At 41.1% G+C, this 18167-nt stretch overlaps 1 protein-coding gene across 2 annotated transcripts in view; it reads left to right on the forward strand.

Moving 5' to 3' along the window:
* Positions 1–988: 988 nt before the first annotated feature.
* Positions 989–18167, forward strand: part of spns2 (SPNS lysolipid transporter 2, sphingosine-1-phosphate) — a 63478-nt gene continuing 46299 nt past the window's right edge. For both annotated transcript variants that reach the window (XM_075486438.1, XM_075486437.1), the window contains exon 1: positions 989–1453. In XM_075486438.1, coding sequence (XP_075342553.1) covers positions 1222–1453 — 232 coding nt within the window. In that variant the 5' untranslated portion in view covers positions 989–1221. The remainder of the gene's footprint in view (positions 1454–18167) is intronic.

Raw genomic sequence — 18167 nt, forward strand, 5'->3', positions numbered from 1 at the left:
GAAGCACCACAGAGGGGGGTGTGGGGATGCTTAAGTTGACGAACCTGGACAGCTCTTCCATAACAGTTGACCAAAACAGTTGAATCACTGTGCACCTGTATTTATTTGCAAGACTTTAGATATTCCACAAGTAATAATATTAATTCTGTGCAAATACTTATACCACAATTGTATAATGCTTTCATGGACAGCAAAATGTAACTAGGTGAAGTGGAATTAATTTATATAGCACTTTTCAAGAACACATCTTACTATGTGCTTCACAGCTATAAAAACAAAATAAAAGATGTTTTATCTCTTTTGTAGTGTTGAAATATTCTTCACCTGTAGCATTTTTTTAAACTGTAAGCAAAGAACTTCTGGCAAAGGCACAACAAATAGTCGAAGTATTAACATTCAGATGCTCAGCATTGATGACAGGACAGACCTCATCTCAAGTTTTGTCATCACATGTGTTTGTTTTCTTCATCAAAAGGAAAAGAGTGAGTTCTTTACTAAAAAAAAAAAAGAAGTGATAAACTCTTAGAAAGAAAGTTATGTTCAGTATGAGATCCATGAAAGTTGGACACTGTAAATGTATACAGAGACAAAGAAAAGAAAAAAAGCGGAGTATTAGAGAAGAACATATAATTTTTTAAATATTAAGTAATTATTATTTAAGTATTTAAGGACTATCGTGACTTTCTCTGATATCTGAATGCTTCTGTGTAACATACTTTATTAACCTACATCTATTATCCTGGTTATTCAGTAGTAATAATTGCAGTAATTGTTAAGGAAACACTATTTGCTCCATAACAGAAGTGACAGATTTCGCATTAAGAGAGAAATAAAACCACTCATACCGATGTTCTACTACTCTGAGCTTCCCAGCAAGTAGTGTTTTTTTCCCCCTCCTCACCACACAGACCCGCTTTCACTGGATCAGGTGCGGCTCCATCGTTTTCTGCAGGGTTACAGGGGAGGAGTTAAAGCCAGGTCACACCCCTACACCAGAGAGCGAGAGAGACAGAGAGACTAAGGAGCGCACAGCCGTCAGTCACCGCTCACTGCTAGAAAAATATGATCCCGAGAAGAGCGACTTCTGCGCTTCAACAAAGACAACATATTCACTGCTACTAATTTCAGTTCAAATCAGTCATCATCGTTGAGTGCGGTCCTTGTTCAACAATTTCCCTCTCCAATCTCTCTCCCTTTGCGCTGGATCTTTCGTGCCAGAAAATGTGCGTGGAGAGCGATGGATGTGAGATTGAAGGCTGCAGCAGTTCGGATGAGGTGCGCACGCTGTCGGGCAGCATGAGTCCCGGACTGAAATCCAGCCCGGACCTTCACCCCTGCAAACCGGGCCAGAAATTCCGCGCCGCGCTGCTCAGATGCCGCTCACCGGCTGCTGCCGCCGGGATCCTCAGTTTTGGGAACATCCTCAATTACATGGATAGATTCACTGTGGTTGGTAAGAAACCTGACTTCACACTTTTTATTAGACATGGCTTTTATCAGATTGTTTTTTATTCCCGCGAGGGGCCTCTGTAGAGGCAGTAAAACAGCTTTATTTAGCCTATTTGCTGGTGTGATTGTGCACTAATTGAGTGTGAGCGCAACCAGCTCACCTCAGCTCAGGCTGGCGGAACAATGGGTTTGCTTAAGCAAGCGCAGTGGACTATTTGCTTAGGAAACACACGTCTGTTTGGTGTTTCCATCGCTTTAGATCTTGTTCTGAGTGCTGATTGAATCAAACAGACACACACCTTCTGTTATCACTCGTCAAATCCTGGACCGTAATGATTTTTGACTGCTGGAAGATTGTAGATCGATCAATTAAGGCGATCAACCCTCTTTCCACCCACGAGCCTGACTGCATGCTTTCACACCGTGAGTAGGTAGCGTATGGGTGATGCTGCTGTGGGCTCATCTGCCAGAGATGTTTCCTCCTCAGTAAAATGAGAATCAGTCATGAGCTCCTGGTTGTTTCAGGGACTCTGCTTGGGTGCATCTTAGTGTGATGCTGCTATGAGACCAAGTGCTGTTTAATCTTCCTCATATTTCCCGTCTTCAGTCAGACCCACATCACTGATGCTGGACACTAAATGGAGCAGAGACTGGTCAGATAACATCGCCTATAAACTGACTAGATTAAATGTAACAAAAATCAAGGGCGCAGTTTGATCATTTTCTGTTAATCTATTGTGAGAACAATGTAATCACCCAACTAAATCTTATACTACTTGATTTTGCGTGATCAAAATCGATGGTAATCCATTGTCAAGGTTACTCACCAGAAATAAAAAACAGAATCAGCATTTATCCTCACTTTAGACTTATGTGTAAACAATTCAGGACACTGGATTTAGTATTTAGGCTCATTAAGGTTTGGACACTAAACTGGTGCTGAATGGGTTAAGGATATTGCTGCAGCATGAGTATGGAGGCAAATGTGCTCATAGGGAAAGCGTTGTTCTTCTGCACTAAGACATGCTTTCCCAGTTAAAGTACAAAGCTGCTCTTACTGAATTGATGTGGTCACGTATTAGCCGTATGCATCAAAATAACTTATCATTTGCCGGACAGCAGACTTTTATCTTACAATCTTCTTAGTTAATACTCCTGTAGCCTCTGGCAAAAAGAAGGAGGGGCTCATTCAGACAAAGCAGTGTGCACTTAAGTAGCCACATGCCAACAGCCCATCATGCTGAAGGCATCAGGTCCAGTCTGTCAACTGCAGAGGGTTAAGCAAAGCCTTGGGCGCCTGATTACAGTGGGATGGCTTTAGCTGCTCAATCTATACAGCCACGCCAAGAATGTGTGGATGTACAGTGGCATATCTAATCTTAGCATCTTCAAGCACCACTCAGTCACAGTGGATAACTCCTCCTCAGTCATGGATGACTCAGTCCCACTCTAAAGTGGCGATTTGTCCTCCCGTCTCCTTGCGCCTCCTCCTGCTTTGATCAGAGGAAAGCCCTCATTAAGCTGCTCAAAAACAACTCCGTTTCTCTCTGTCATTTCCATCCTAATTCAACTTCTGCCCATTACAATATCGGATCTACAAAGCTGTAAACTTAGCTGGACTTCAGAGTGTTTGCTGTGCTGTGACAAGAATGTGAAAACAGATGAGGAAAATGTGGAAGCAGGGAGGAGGAAGGGGCATGATGGGGATGGAAAGGGCGGGGGTGGTGATGGATGCAGTATCTTGGACTAACCCTGATGAGGAGGGAGAGGCTGTGCTCAGTGCACAGGGGGGTCTCCTCCCATCGCTGCTGCCACCCAAACGCTGCTGGACGGTTTGCATTATGTATGGGCAGCATGTACATCAGACCCTCAAACAGACCAGCAGCCGACACAGCTAATACACACACAGCATCAGCTTATCTGTCACTTCTTCAAGCCTATCTCCTCTCCTGCAGTATCAGCCACATTGCGGTAGTAATTAGCCGGTAGAAGCAGTGCATCTGTTGGTAGCACAGTGCTTCCTTCGACTCTGTGTGAGAAGCGCCGCTTTCTGTCTTTGTGTCTCTCCGCTCTCCCTCTTACTTCTCCTGCTTTCAGTAGGAGGTACAGCTACAGGTAAAGCGCATCCCCAAGTCATAGATCTTAATGTCAATTAAGTAAGCCCGGGCGCACACACACGTGAGAAAAGACTCTCCCGACCATTTCAAGAGGGGCTGAATGTTGTGAAGGGAGGGGCCGGTCACTGCAGAGGCAAGCAAGTGGACGCAGAATGTTGGCAGTGCTGAGCCACAGCGATGCTGTGCCCCCCCCCCCCCCCCCCCAAACCCTCAACGTCAAAAGGTCTTTGTACCAACAGCCATTACTGTAGTGTGTGTGGATCACTAAAGCATTGTCACAGAGACACAGGGTGACCATTCTAGGCACCAGGGCTATTCTGATCCACAACAATGATGGGAAAATTGCACTCACCAATGCACAGCAGCAGCGTCAAAGACTTGGATCTTTCTGTTAATCCCTCGTGTCAGAGGTGAAGCCACACACACACAAACAGACACAATCAAGTAGAAAAAAACAGAACCCACAAACTCCAGTTTATGATTCCAATACATGACTCATCCAAAAGGATGGTTAGAACCACAAAAGAAGGAAGAAGTCACAATGTCTTCAGTGTTTCCCACAGATGTGAAGGCAATGTGTGGTGGTGGGCGGGGGGGCGGGGGGGGGGTAAAAAATAAAAATTCTTCAAAATAATTCCTCCGTTAATAATTGGTCACACAAAACTTTATTGTATTAACCCTTAAGAACCCAGACCCATTTCTACTTAAATGAAAATTAAAGGGGTTATAACACAGACTAAATAGACCACATAGAACCCATTTCAGAATTTTTTTCCAAAATACCACCCCCCCACTGTCAGAGATCTGTAATGTGACATATATGTCACATTGGGAGTTAAGAACCTGGATAATTTCTCCATCAAGGAAAATTATGCTTATCTGCAGATTTTCACATCTTCATTGTAAACAAATGAATAACATAGCTAATTACACTGGTCGGACTGTTCAGCTGTTTGACTGATACCTCCGGTTCAGGCTGGTCCTCATCCTCAACACGCACGTCTCTTTTTCAATCGCGGAAAATATTTTTCAATACTCATCTGGATTGAAGCAGCAAACATTCAGTGTAAGAGTTTAAAAAAACTACTTTATTTGATTCACAGCTGCTAGTGTTTAGACCTCGACAACCCAACTACTTTTTTTTTTTTTTACGGCAAACTTGCGACTAGTTAACTTTATAAAAGAAGGCGTAATCGCTTGTTTGCTATGGGTCGGGACGGGACAACATTGTATTCAAAATATAAAATATTTTTATAGGACTTTTTAATGTGTGATTTTATAAAGGTGCACGTGATACCAACCTTTCGTGAATTCTTTCGGTTGAGCTAATCTAACGCGACGCTGAAGCTAGCAAGCTTCCACTAGGGGTGGGCGGATCGATTTAAAATATCGATAGTATCGATACTAACGTTGGTATTGGGTATTGATCGATACTTGTGTGATGAGATCAATTCTTTTTTTTTTTTTTGGGGGGGGGGGCTTTTTATGCCTTTAATAGACAGACAGTTGGAGAGAGAGACAGGAAGCAGGGGCAGAGAGATGGGGAAGATATGCAGCAGATTGCCACCCCAAAAGGGAAATTTAAGTTTGAAGTTTTCTAGTAACATTTCTGAGTTCCTTAATAAAAGTATTTTTATTAGCCTGGAAACTTTGTCCTGTGTTAATTATCATCATAAACATGATTAATTAAAGGAAAACTTACATATTTAATTAAATAATCATAAAAATTCAAGTTTTCATTCAAATTTGCATAATGATAATGCATTCACTTAATAAATTATGATACATTGATCTCCCCTACACAAAAGTAGATGGTAGTAGTAAAAAGTATCGGTATTGGTATCGGCAATACTGGCCCTGTATTTACTTAGTATTTGATCGATACGAAATTTTGCAGTATCGCACAGCCCTAGCTTCCACGCTTCCAGGGAAGCACGGAGGGGAGGGGCTGTGTGTGTGTGAGTAGGCTATGCGAGAGAGACGCGAGGGACAGAGAGACGGAGGGAGAGCAGGGAAAGGAAATGCAGCTTAACGAATACGAGTATTTTTTAAATAGCGTTAAAAAAAATAATAATAATAACGAAACGCAATATGTGGCGGCCGGTGTTTAATCTGTGGCGCACCGCCACAAATTAGTCTATGTGTGGGAAACACTGGTCTTTTTCCAAAGGAGGTTGCTTTGTTCTGGAATCGATAGATTTACTGCCAATATGTGCTTTTTGCTTTTTTTTTACAAGAGTATAGTATTTAACACCACCACTTTGTGTGTGGGTAGGGGGGACAGCTTCAAAACAAAGTAAATATATGAGACATAATTTGTTGCATATTGGAAATAATGTTTTAGATCTCAGCATGAAACTAGTCATGGGAAAAACAAGCTAAATTGCAGATTTCTTTAAAGTCAATTATTTTTTCAACCTTTAAATGAGCAAATTATGCACACATTTCTCAACTTTCCCTCCCTTGAACTGCTCTTCCCACCCCTCATAAAGTGGATTTTCAATATCAGCTTTACTATTGCAGTGTGCTGTGTTTAACAAGACTCATCAAAGGCTTCACATTTCTGGAGTTGCCATTTTTATGTTGTGGAGCTGGCAAACAAACAGCAACCTGGTTTTGGTCAGACACACTTATAGGCCAAATCCAACGTGTCAACAGGCGCAGAAGAGACCACTGTTGGGTTTCAGGGGTGTCGAAGTGAAGGAGAGTGGGGATGAATACAGTGAGTTACAAACTGCGCTCTGAATTGGACTGCAGGCCCAGCTGTTCAGCCGGTGGGTCAGACCTGACCTGGAGTGCTGCCTCACAAGCCTGCGCTTGTTTTAACGGCTGTCTGTGATGCAGACAAAGCAGAAATGGGCAGTATCTGGTACGTTTGAGGTCAATCACTCAATTCTCACTGCGTTTCAGAATGCCTGTGTAGAGGAGGGATGAGACGGAGAGCCGACCGGACAGAATTTAAGTGGAGGAGGCCAATACAGCCGGATGAGTTACGATGCTCTGCCTGGGTCACTCATGTGTGGCCTTTCGAAGCAGCTATCTAACCCACAGCCACTTATATTCTGTTGTCTAATACAGTGCATCAGGGCTCTGAGATTTACAGGGCCACTGTGATTAATTTAATTTGAGATGGCTTTGAAACCCTAAATCCTGGTGTTGGTCCTCAGTAGACAGTCCAAACTCCTCGACAGCTTATCATAAAGAGGGGATTAAGGTTTTTTTTCAGAGAATATGAGGATATGTGAGGCAGACATGCAGCACTTAAAGTTATTTGCTTCCTAAGTAAGTAAGCCCTGGTGTGTATGTTAAATCCAGCCACTCCCCTTTGTCCAAAAGCAGAGGGACAATTTGTGGGGTACAGACTGCTGCCTTATCTGCACTGAACAGAATTGTTGGGGAGCAGTAGAATTACGCCTCTGTAGGCACCTTAAACGAAGTTGTGTCAGTCAACCAATATCTCAGAGCATGGTTGCACCCAATTGGACAGATGCAGGGCCCTTGCATGTAAACATTTGGCATCTTGAGTTTAGATGCAGATGAGTCCGCAGTAATAATCCTCTTAAGGCAAGCTCTTTTGTTACAAAAAAAAAAAGATGTAGCCATCCATCCCGTCTGACTGGCCAGGCAGATTAATTCTGGTTAGCTTCGTCCAGTTTACTTTGAGCCTACTCATAATCACTGTCCAAAGACGCCCGAGGCTGCCTTCTGCATTACCATTTCTACTTAAAGCACATAGAGGGCAAATAGCTTTTCTTCTTTCTTCTATGTGTATCCTGACTGTTGTCTTTCTTGGGTTTAGTGCTGCAAATGAAAGGAAGCGCTCCGCTTTCAGTTCTGCAGAGACCACTGAAAAAGAGAAGTGAATAGAGCGTAGGTGTGTGTTTTGGAGATTTGCAAATAAATCAAAATTTGTGTTGATGTGTAGTTGATAATGTTTCTGAGCAATAACCCAACTGTAAAGTAATGAGACCCAACAGACCCGCTGACTAACATGAAGCGCTGCAGTGGAATATGTCTGGATAAGGAAGTGTCTTTTCACCATTAAACTGTGCAAGAGGTTGTGTTGGCCACACTGGAGCCCACATTTGGGGTTTAGCTGCTGGTTGTTTCACCCTTCACTCTTTTCCCTATTTCACCCTCGTTTTATAGCGCTCACATTTAAGGTCCCCGAACAACAGCGGAGACATTAAAAGGTTGCAAGGGCCTCTTATAATTTACTTTATAGGGTTGCTACCCCCTTTTTTGTTGCGCTGTTTCCATCTGATGTCGAGCGGTTTCGAATCCACATCTCTTTGAAAAGAGGTTTCATCACTTCAGCACATTTTTCTTTGACTGTTTTTCAACATCTTTTATGTCACTGTTGACAGCAAAATATTGATATTGTTCAACAGATGTTAAGGTGGAGGCTTTAACAATTACACGACTTCCGACCAAGTGGACTTTTCCAGACTGGTTTCCCGCAGATATCCTACTAATCTCTTTATGTCTATATCCTAGCGTGCCGCTGCTGTGAGAAAACAGTCTGTGTGTTCTTTAGGCTCTGATTTAGCAAGCGTCTGTAATAGTAACCCATGGAATTAGACAGAACTTCTTCCTGTGCCAGTGGAGGCCCTTTCATGTGGCTACTCCAGCGTTTTGCTGTGAAGCAGACATATTTCCATCGCAGCAGCTTTCACCCTGTGACCCCAACTGGGATGAAGGCACCGTTTCTCAGCTTTGCTGACGGTCGCTTTAGGGGCGACTCTTTCGGCATTAAGACCCATACAGCTGTTTTGGCATCAACCCAACCTTGCATCCTACATCACTCATGCTATGAGGCCATCACACATGTCAGACTCTGGAGAGAATATTTTTAAGGGAGATTGAAGGAGGGCATGTGAGAAAAAATGGGTCTTGTGGTGAAAGAGACAGGTGTTTTTTTTTTCAATCCCTAAGAATAGCAAGTTGTTTTACTATTTTATTGAAGTACTCAATAAAATGGTCATCTGCAGGAGCTGCAACAGAAGTTGTGCCACACAACTCAGGGAGACAGAGGACTTAGAAACCAGAGTGGTTGATGCAGTTTGCAGCACATCATTGTACTTTGGAGTCTGAGCTCATGTACAAGATACACATTTCAGAATTTAGCTTGAAATAGTTTTTTTTAAAGTTATATATCACAAATTTGCTTAGAAATAACAGAGAAAAGACAGAAAGAATCATCATGTTTCACATTTTACACAGTGATAGAGTAATACTATGACAGCTGTTTGTACGTTTATGGGTACATGCCATAATTTGGGATACATTTAATGAGACCTCTTTCCCAAGATCTTATTTTTATAAGCTTTAAAAAAAAAAAGTATGGCCAGTCTGAAATACTGGTTGTCTCTCTAACTTTTCCAGATCACAGTGCGTGTGATAATGTTACCACATAATAACAGAGCAGCTCCACCTCTGGTGTTTGCAGTGCTCTTAGCGCTTCAAATATATATTAGGAATATTGATTATTATCGATATTTGCTCCTCAAATATATATTGATATTGGTATGTGCCCCAAAATCCTGCATCATTTGAGCTAAGCTAAAACATGAGGCGCATTCGGACCAAACAGTTCTTCTTAGCAGAAATTGTGTAATAGGAAGGTTTGTCCACATGTCCAGTACGTAGCAGTTTCACAATCCAGGCTTAGAATATATTTATAGGCAGTTAATTTGTGCATCATGTGATGGGAGCCACAACCAATAAGTATTAAGCTTTGTAGTCTGTGACAATGTATAGCTTTATAACCTAAACTGTGTGTTTATGGGAATACAATGGGAGAACAGTGAAAAGACTGTGGAAAAATAAAATGTGCCAATTAACATTTGAACCAACATTCCCAGTTTGTGACATTGAAATTGTGCTGAACAGTTCAAGGAGCTCTCTGAGGGTTATGGAGGACTGGGAGCTTGTAGACGAAATCAGAAATCAAAATCAAAATCATGTAGGAATTCTTCCGTTGCAGACAGCTTCCCTGTTGCTCTATTCTTTCTCTCTTTTCTCTCCAATACTCACAAGAGCCAAGAAAAGGCCTCTTGTGTCCAGAAACACCTACGACTAAAGTAGCCCTCAACCCTGCCACTGAAGATCCATTTAGTCACGTGATGATTTTAACAAAGTTTATTGTCTGGCCAGAATTTATGAGGCTGTTTCTACTACAAATAGTTAACTCTTCTTATCCTGTAAAATTTTGAATAAGCTTATCTTTAGGTTTGCCTTTGTGTGACAAGCCAGCTTGTAAAAGCCAACAGTACTCGCTCAAGTCGCCCATTGATCTTATACATGTATGGTAAGTGGTAGTTGATAATCACTGACCTCCCCTTTGTCATCACAGGAGTGTGTGTGGACATAAGGAGAAGGAGGGGATGTTTCTTTAGTGTAAAGAGTCTGCTTAAGGATTACAGCACCTGAGATAAACATGGACTCTGCTTAGTTCAGTCCGGGAATTTTTATTTTTTAAGTTTTTTTCTTCTTCGAGTGAATGGAAAAATGAGTCATCACTAGCAGAGGCAGTGGGATTCTCCAGAACTCCATCCAGCCCTCTCCCACTGCTGGTCCTCCAAGTTTAAACTGTACCCCTCCCTTCCTGGGCTATTATCTAAAAAGATTGGTCTGTTTGCCTGAAGAAAACGCTCAAATTGGTCTCTTCTTGCAGATGGAGAGTTCACAGGAAGGAAGGAGGACAGATAAGAGATGTGTTGAGATCTTTGCTGTGTTTGACATACTGTCAAATAGCAACTCATCCCTACCTAAAAAACAAGATAGGAAAAAATTTGGTTTCCTCACTCCCTGCATTCCCTTTTGTACGATTATCATAGCAAACTTTAACCTGGAAACGTTTGCGCTCTAATGCTATTAAAAAGCACACACACGGTCGAATATAATCACCTCAGGAATTTTTTTAAACTTAAACCTTTGTAATAAATAATAAGTAGAGAAGAGCAGCAGTTTTATTTGAACAAAGAAATGTCAAAAACTTTATCTCAGCCCAGAGAGTTTCTCTTTTTTCCAGCTACCCCAAAGACTCTTTGACATTCACATCCATTTCAACACACACCAAGAGAAATAACAAAGAAGTGAGAAAAAATAAAGAAGCGCAAACAAGTGAAATTTCTGTGGTGGAAAGGTCAGATTTAGTTGTTCTCCTGAGACCTGAATGTTTTAGCTTAGACTGCTGATACATGCAATGTAGGAATGGAAATATAAGACTTTGCAATCCCTTTTGTATCCATGGTAACACACACTGACTATTGATCAACAGAAAATTAGCTTGGGATTTATTGCAAGAGATGAAACCATCCTGTCCTGAGACTCGCTGGAATTTGAATATTTCTTGGACACAAGGGGGTGGGGGGGGCTGGTCTCTAATGTTGACCTGCTTGCAGCGTAAGTTACACCCAGAAGTTGTGAGGGCAGACCCACAGCTTGCAGTAATATTAGCTCTCAGCTCCTGGAGGCTCCCACAGCTGCTAGGATAATATTTTTATGTGCATATTTACAGCAGCGTCTATGTCTGAAAAGCCTTCCGCCTTAAGGAAAAAAATATATATAATCTTTTCCTCAATTAGAGGAAATACTGGAGCCAAGCCTAATAATTGTGTTTCCACCAATAAATCCATCAATCAAGGAATGGATTTGTTTGTGTTTGTTTGTGCGTTGCCTGACATATTTCACCATCAGCTATTCATTTGAGTTGATGTGTGTGTATCTATCATGCTGTCAGAGTTAGATGAGATTGCTGGGGGATTTCATTACTGCATTTGCTGTGTGTGTTACTTTGTTGGTGGGAAGACCCAAAGCTGAATGAGGGCAGTGACCTCTGTCAGAGTCTTAGATCTTTCTGTTAATGATCCGGGTCAGAGGTGAGCACACACAGAAAAACACACACACATGCACTCACAAACGGTACTTGAAGTGTTTGTTCTGCTGTAAAAAGTTCACATTTATATAGATAGTAGTGTTGTTACGGGAGTGACATTCATTCACATACAGCATATACATATTATATTTGCTGCTGGGCCACAATCTGACATAAAAACCTTTAAATTTTTGGCTGATTTTGTGATTCATAGCTTAGTTTTTAAATTTTAATCACTGTGTGGAAATTTGCTTTTGACAGGCAGTGTTTAGGTGTTCTGCAGTGCAATTGTGCATCAGAATGACTGGTTACACCCGGACTATTACAGCATTCTTTTGGTTCTTTTGGCACCATCAATGTTTAGTGTTTTATGTTTGAGTGCATAACACTTCAGGCAGCTTTCTTGTCACTTTGATTTGGATTTTTGTATAGTTGCGTAAAACGCACCTGAGCACATGAATGATTCTTTAGATATTTAGAGATGTTTTTAGGAGACTACAGCAGGACTCATGTCGTCATTCAAGTTTGTTGATGGAGGCATCTAGTCTGTAAAGCTTTTTGAGCAGATTTCTTCGTATAGTTTATTGACTGACAGATAACTGTGTGTTACCTGAGGCCACTGTGCAGTAGGTATTTGTGGTTTGCTTTGATTCTAACCTGGTATGTGGAGGATGTTTGAGAGGAACAAAACAAAAATTTCCTTGGGGTGTTTTCCCACGCCAAGAAGAAAACTCACCTCACCTCATTCTCACATCCTTTGTTTGACCAATGAGACAGATGCTTTCGTTTTGAAAAGTTGTGTCACATTCTTTTGTTTTTTGTCAAATAACTCTTATTGTATATTATAATTATTTCAGACACAGATGTGCAAAAAATGACCTCAGAGGTCTTTTTTTTTTCCTAATATGCAAAAAGACCAAAATTAGTTTCTTGTGTCGTCAATCCAACCTACCTCTGGAAGGATCCACTGGAACTTTGCTGAAACAAACAATACATATAAAATTTGCACAAATTGGTGACATCACAGCTCTAAAGCCCAGAAAACAATTAACTCCTGATTTATTTTCTCTCATTTTATTTCCAAGTCTTTCTTTAAGAGAAAACCAGTATTTCCTTAAATTACAGATCAGTCAGAATACATTTATTATTGATTTTCACAAATTTCATTAAAAAAACAAAACAAAAGTGAATACACTTGGAATTCTTTTCTTGAAAAAAAACCCCAAGGTTCAACTAATAAAACCCATTTGGGAGCAGCAGATCAGTTATCCAGAGAAAGTAGCAATGCTCTACCTGTTTAGAAATGAATCGATCTTAAAATACAAAATAGTAGTTTTTCAAATATTGCACCTGTCGCAACTATGATTTTTTTCTTAAAGCTAATTATATATTTACCTGAGTGTATCTGCTTTATTTAGAAGCGAGAGTGTTATCTTTCAATAATTAAAAATTGCTTAGAGCAAATGGATAGCATTAAGTCAGCTCGTTTAACAAAGGGAGCACTCCAAACAGAAACACTCGTAAAACCAGGGAGAGAGCAGAGAAAGTAAAAGATGATAAATGAAATCCAAATAAAAAACAATCTCTTTAATCCTTCACGCTGTTATGTAAAAAAGGTGCTGGGATCACCGATAGATACGCATGTGCCGACAGTGCCTGCGTGGTTGCTTTCAGCGTGTGCATACTCAGGCACACAAATGTGTGGGATAACGGGATTTTCTGTTTACCAGACAGGCTAAAGACACACACGATGACTTTTTTGTCAATTTTTTAGCCAGGTTATCAACGACTTTTTTTCCCAATTGAAATCTAGAAATAACAAGTTGATGGATTACTATCAAAGTTCTTGCAGTGACTCATGTTTTCCAGGAGATGAATCACGGTATTTTTGTGGGGGTTATTTTCGCTCTACCACAGAATCAAATTTATTTTAAAAATGTCTGTGTGCAAGGATTTGTTGTTTAAAGCCCTGTAAAATCTTGTTATTGAGATAAGGATCAGGTTGTTTTCCCCAAAACTGAATGTAAACATCCTCTCCTTCGGGCTGCTGAAAAGAACAACGTCCACGTTGCCTCTCTATTTAGTCAAACTGCACAGCATTTGGGCCTCTCTTATTGATTTATTCTGGTTAATGTGTCCCCCTCTCAAAATACCACCAAAATAACACTTCCTCAGATCCACATTTAAGGATGAGTTCAACTGCTGCTCAGTATTCCTGAGAGACGCTGGTGTGAACGAGTGCAGCTCATGGATAACTCTTAGCAATCAGACAGTCTCATCACATCTCAAATACCTTGGCTTTGCTTCACTGCATCTCTTTTCAAGACATTTAATGCATGATCTCATACGAACAAGTGGACTAGCCCCTGGATATATTATTGATGACCTATAGGTTTTGTCTGGTCCCCTGATGCTTCACTATGCATCTTCTACACTGTTATCAAATATTTAGCACGTATTGGCTGGGACTAATGCATTACAGCCCCTGAACTGAATTCAAACTTTTCATTAGTGACAGAGAATTTGTGAACAATGGAAAAGCCTTATTAATCAAAGTGGTCATGCTGGCAACCCTGCAGACCTTTAATTTGATTTGGCCTCAGATTGGTTGTCATAAATTTAGACAATTAGAATGAAAGCTGTCTCAAATGTGAAAGTGGTTTCATAGCTGAAATAACAGCAAATTCATCCTCACACACTTCAAGGACTTAAAATCTGAATAAATTCAACTTTGTGAAGATAGTTATGTGCTAAGGATATTCTGTTATCCAGGTTGCACAATTTCAATAAGACATCTATGACAACTTTCAGATGGATACCAGTGTATAATAACTTCAAATATCATGTGTAGCTGTTGCTTTATAACTCCTAAAGGTTATCATAAAACAGATTTATTATACTTCTCTATTATCATTTCAGTTTTACACACTGTATCTTGTATCACACTGAAAATTAGTTTCTTTATGTGATAATTAAAGTATTAATCAACATTTATTCAGCAGTTTAGAAATGTATTTCTGCTTCTCTGTCCTCTAAATCAGTGGTGTCATTAGCTGCATTTATTTGCATGCTCATTTTTCTTCGTATCAAACAATAACCCACTCATAACACTCTGGGTTTCTATTTACATGCGCAGCGGTATTCCATTATGAACTGATTAAGACCTTACTCTGAGTAAGATGCTGCCAAGTAAACAGCTGTTTCTGGACATCTTAACCCAAACAAGATCATATTTGTTAAAAGCTAAAAGCGGTAGCCTGGAACTTGGGAAAAGGTTTTTACCAATAAGACATTCAGCAAAGTAGTTTGTCGAAACACAAAGTTAAAAAGTTCCAGCCAGTGAAAATATTGTGGCTGTGGAAAGCAACAGAAGATAAACTTAAGGTAAACCTGAGGATTGGATAAGCGTAGAGGGATGTAATACAGACATTAGTCCTTAATTTGATATTGCTCTGTAACATGGGAATATGAATGGAATATCCTATGCTTGTAACTCATAGATATATTGTCTATTAGTTGGAAAATTGTTGTGCTTGTAAACACTGTTGTTGTGTGTATCTTTCAGGTTTAACAAACTGTTCACTGATGCATTACTTGGCTTATTTCTGCAACCAATCAACAATCAGTAGAAACCAGCAGCAGCATTTAAACTGCACCGCTCGTGCACCGTATTTTCACACTGAAGTTGTTTGCTCAAAAGTGCCTAAAAACAAAAAGTGGGGGTTCCACATTGCTCTGCAGCTAGTGATCAACTACACCATGGGGTGCCTTTAATGGAAACTCTTGTTTTCTAGATGTTTGATATTTTATTCCTGACCTCCACATTACCTTTCTACCATGCACTCGTACAGGCCTCATCTTTCCCAGATTTTATGGGGGAATCCACCTATTGTATGAGCTCAGAATCCCTCCCAATGCCGACAGCTCTCTACAATGTTTCCCAGACATCTGCAGCACGTTTCCTTTCTGTGTGGCAGGCAAAGGAAGTGGAATGGAAAAACTGCTCCCCCGCCCACTGTGGCCACATGGCAAGGGAGGAGAGCAGTCGGTCAGGAGCCCGCCGGCCACAGTCGGGCATATTTGTGGTCTGCTTTCTCCTCTGCTGCAGTCTGAGCCGCTCTGCAGCTCGACCTGCCTCTGCACTCTCCCTCTCACACCCTCAAATCCAAAAATTGGTCTTAAGTACAATCAGAAAAGACGCTCTTTCTCCTCACTCATTATGTTCTCCTGCCGTCTTCCCTCTCACACTGAGGCATACCGTTCTCATATCTCATACTGATTGGAGTGACTTATGAAAAGAGATCACCTCATATGCAGGAATAGAGGGGAAGAATCTGGCCACATCAGCAGAGTGGTTCACCGCTACCCGACACACTCGGGCCAGGATGAATGACTTCCACCCATTGGCTCTCTCTTTCTCAGACATACACATACGCACAGTGAAACCAGGGGAAAGGGGAACAAAGACACACACACACACACACACACATATATATACATATATATATAAATATACCAAACAATGGAAACATACGCTCCAAAAAAACAAACCCAGCCATGACTCCTCTCCTGTGTTTCTGTGTCTCACCATCACTCTTCACTATTAAACTGGACTGTGACTCTCTTCTTCCTCTTAGCCTAGTTTCTCTGAGCAGAAATAGAATCAGGAGGACTGCAGATCCACAAGTCTCTGTTGGGGATTTGATATGAAATCTGTCCTCTACAAGCTGATGGAGCTCTGCGTGTTCATATCTGTGTATGGCTCTGTTGGGTGTGGCTGCATGCTTGTGTTCACGTATAGTATATTTGTGAACCTGTGGTTGTCTCAGAGGACTAATGCCTGGCCTTGCAAAAACATCATGCTGTATTTTGTCTGGATCGCCCCATTATGCGGACTCACCTCTGATATATATGTGCTATCAATGTGTTGCATGGAGTTATGCATACATACACAATGCTACAGAAAATGTTTGTCTCGTGTTACTGGAGCTGTTTTAATTTAGATTTATTTAGTTTGCACAGTGAGTCAACAGTCTAGTGGCAGCCTACAAAAAGTACTATTCATATCTAAGAATGATCATTCACCATTCATGACTCTGAATGCTCCATTTGTGGCATGTTAACGTTCACCAATTTGAGTCATTTCTTCTAAAGCTACACTGGTCATAAAGGCAGACTTTATGAGCGGGTGGAATAAGTGTCAGCTCCGCACTGCCCCCGACGCTGTGTCAGCTCTGTATTTTTAACTGCACGGCCCAACTACAGCTAAATACAGTGATATCTTCAGTCAGTTTAGCATCACAATAAATTCATGAAAGAAGCCTTTAAGTGTCAAGGACACATAAATGTGACATCACAAAATATGTCAGTAGCAAAGAGCGAACTAAGCGAGCGTAATGTTAATTCAATGTCAACCCACTTCTTTAAAATGCATTTTCATTGTATCAGAGGAGTATACAGTATGTTAGGGAGGGAGTGGCTTGCTACTCTGAACTACCTTGACTACCTTGATAATGAGATGGAAGCAGCAGGTATTATTGTGTACTGTCTGGAAGATCCACATTCCTGCGATGTTTCCTTCTTTGGCATCATGCACCGAGGCTCACAGACACCCTTGAGGCCCGAGACTTGTGAAACTCATTAATGTTGCTCAGTTTAAAGTATCAGTGGGGCTATTTGTGTAATGTTTGGGGGTGGTGCTCGTTTATGTTGCCATAAGGTGAAATATCGCTCATTTCACAGCTGCTGCTGTTATGTTACAGTGAGAATTTAGGAGTGTCTCAGGCAGGTTGTGAGAAAACTCTCAAATGTCTGTGTTCATATTCAGTCTGAAGATTCTTTAGATTAAAAAGATCCAACCCTTTTGGATAGAAAGATTAGATTAGTTTGAACCTTTGAAAAACTCACCTCCTTTGTGGTCTCTTGACCTTTATCTCTTTGAGCACACATACAGCATTGCCATAGCAACTAAACCAGGCGCTCCTCAATCGCTGAAAGATTTAGGAAGGGAAAATGTAGGGGAGAACTGCTGATCATCAGGAAAGAGGAAAGTTTCAAGTTTGAATTCAAGGTATTTAAAGGCCACAATAAGAGTAGAGGTGATAGCTGCTTTGGGCTGCTACACAAACACATTGCTGGTTCTCTATAATCCCCTACAGATTAGCACAGTTCATTACACAGCTCATTGCACTCAAATCTCATAGAACACACCACACTTCTGCTTTAATCTGACTTCCATCTCCTATTCAAATGTAAGCGCTGGAACACGGGATGTTGTCTGCATGCCGTGACAGCATGACAACTACCTCCATGTTTTGAATATCTTATCTTGTCCTCATAGCATTTTTATCAGCAGCCGTAACTCTTGTTCGTGTAATATTTTCAGCTCTGTGTTTAGAATATTCTGCTAACTCTACCTTCATTAATTGTCTGATAAATGGGCAGTAAGTGTAGACGGGTGTGGCTCAGACATGCACACTCTGTCCAGGAGGGACGCTCCACCATCTGGTCTAGGAATCCCCCTCACAGCATGGTGTGTGGTGTGTGTGTAGGTGTATTTGTGTGTGGGTGTGTGTGTGTAGTCGAGGCTAATTCAAGTACAGCTGCAGAGTAACTGTACTGTGCTCCTGTGAACACTTTTGCTGCATTTGACAGACTCGACAGGGGGGCAGAATCACTGTCATAGCCATTGTGTCTGCCAAGTGCATGCAGGGCTGACAACC

The sequence above is a fragment of the Odontesthes bonariensis genome, chromosome 16 (genome assembly GCF_027942865.1).
Source record: "Odontesthes bonariensis isolate fOdoBon6 chromosome 16, fOdoBon6.hap1, whole genome shotgun sequence".
In the NCBI taxonomy this organism is placed as follows: Eukaryota; Metazoa; Chordata; class Actinopteri; order Atheriniformes; family Atherinopsidae; genus Odontesthes; species Odontesthes bonariensis.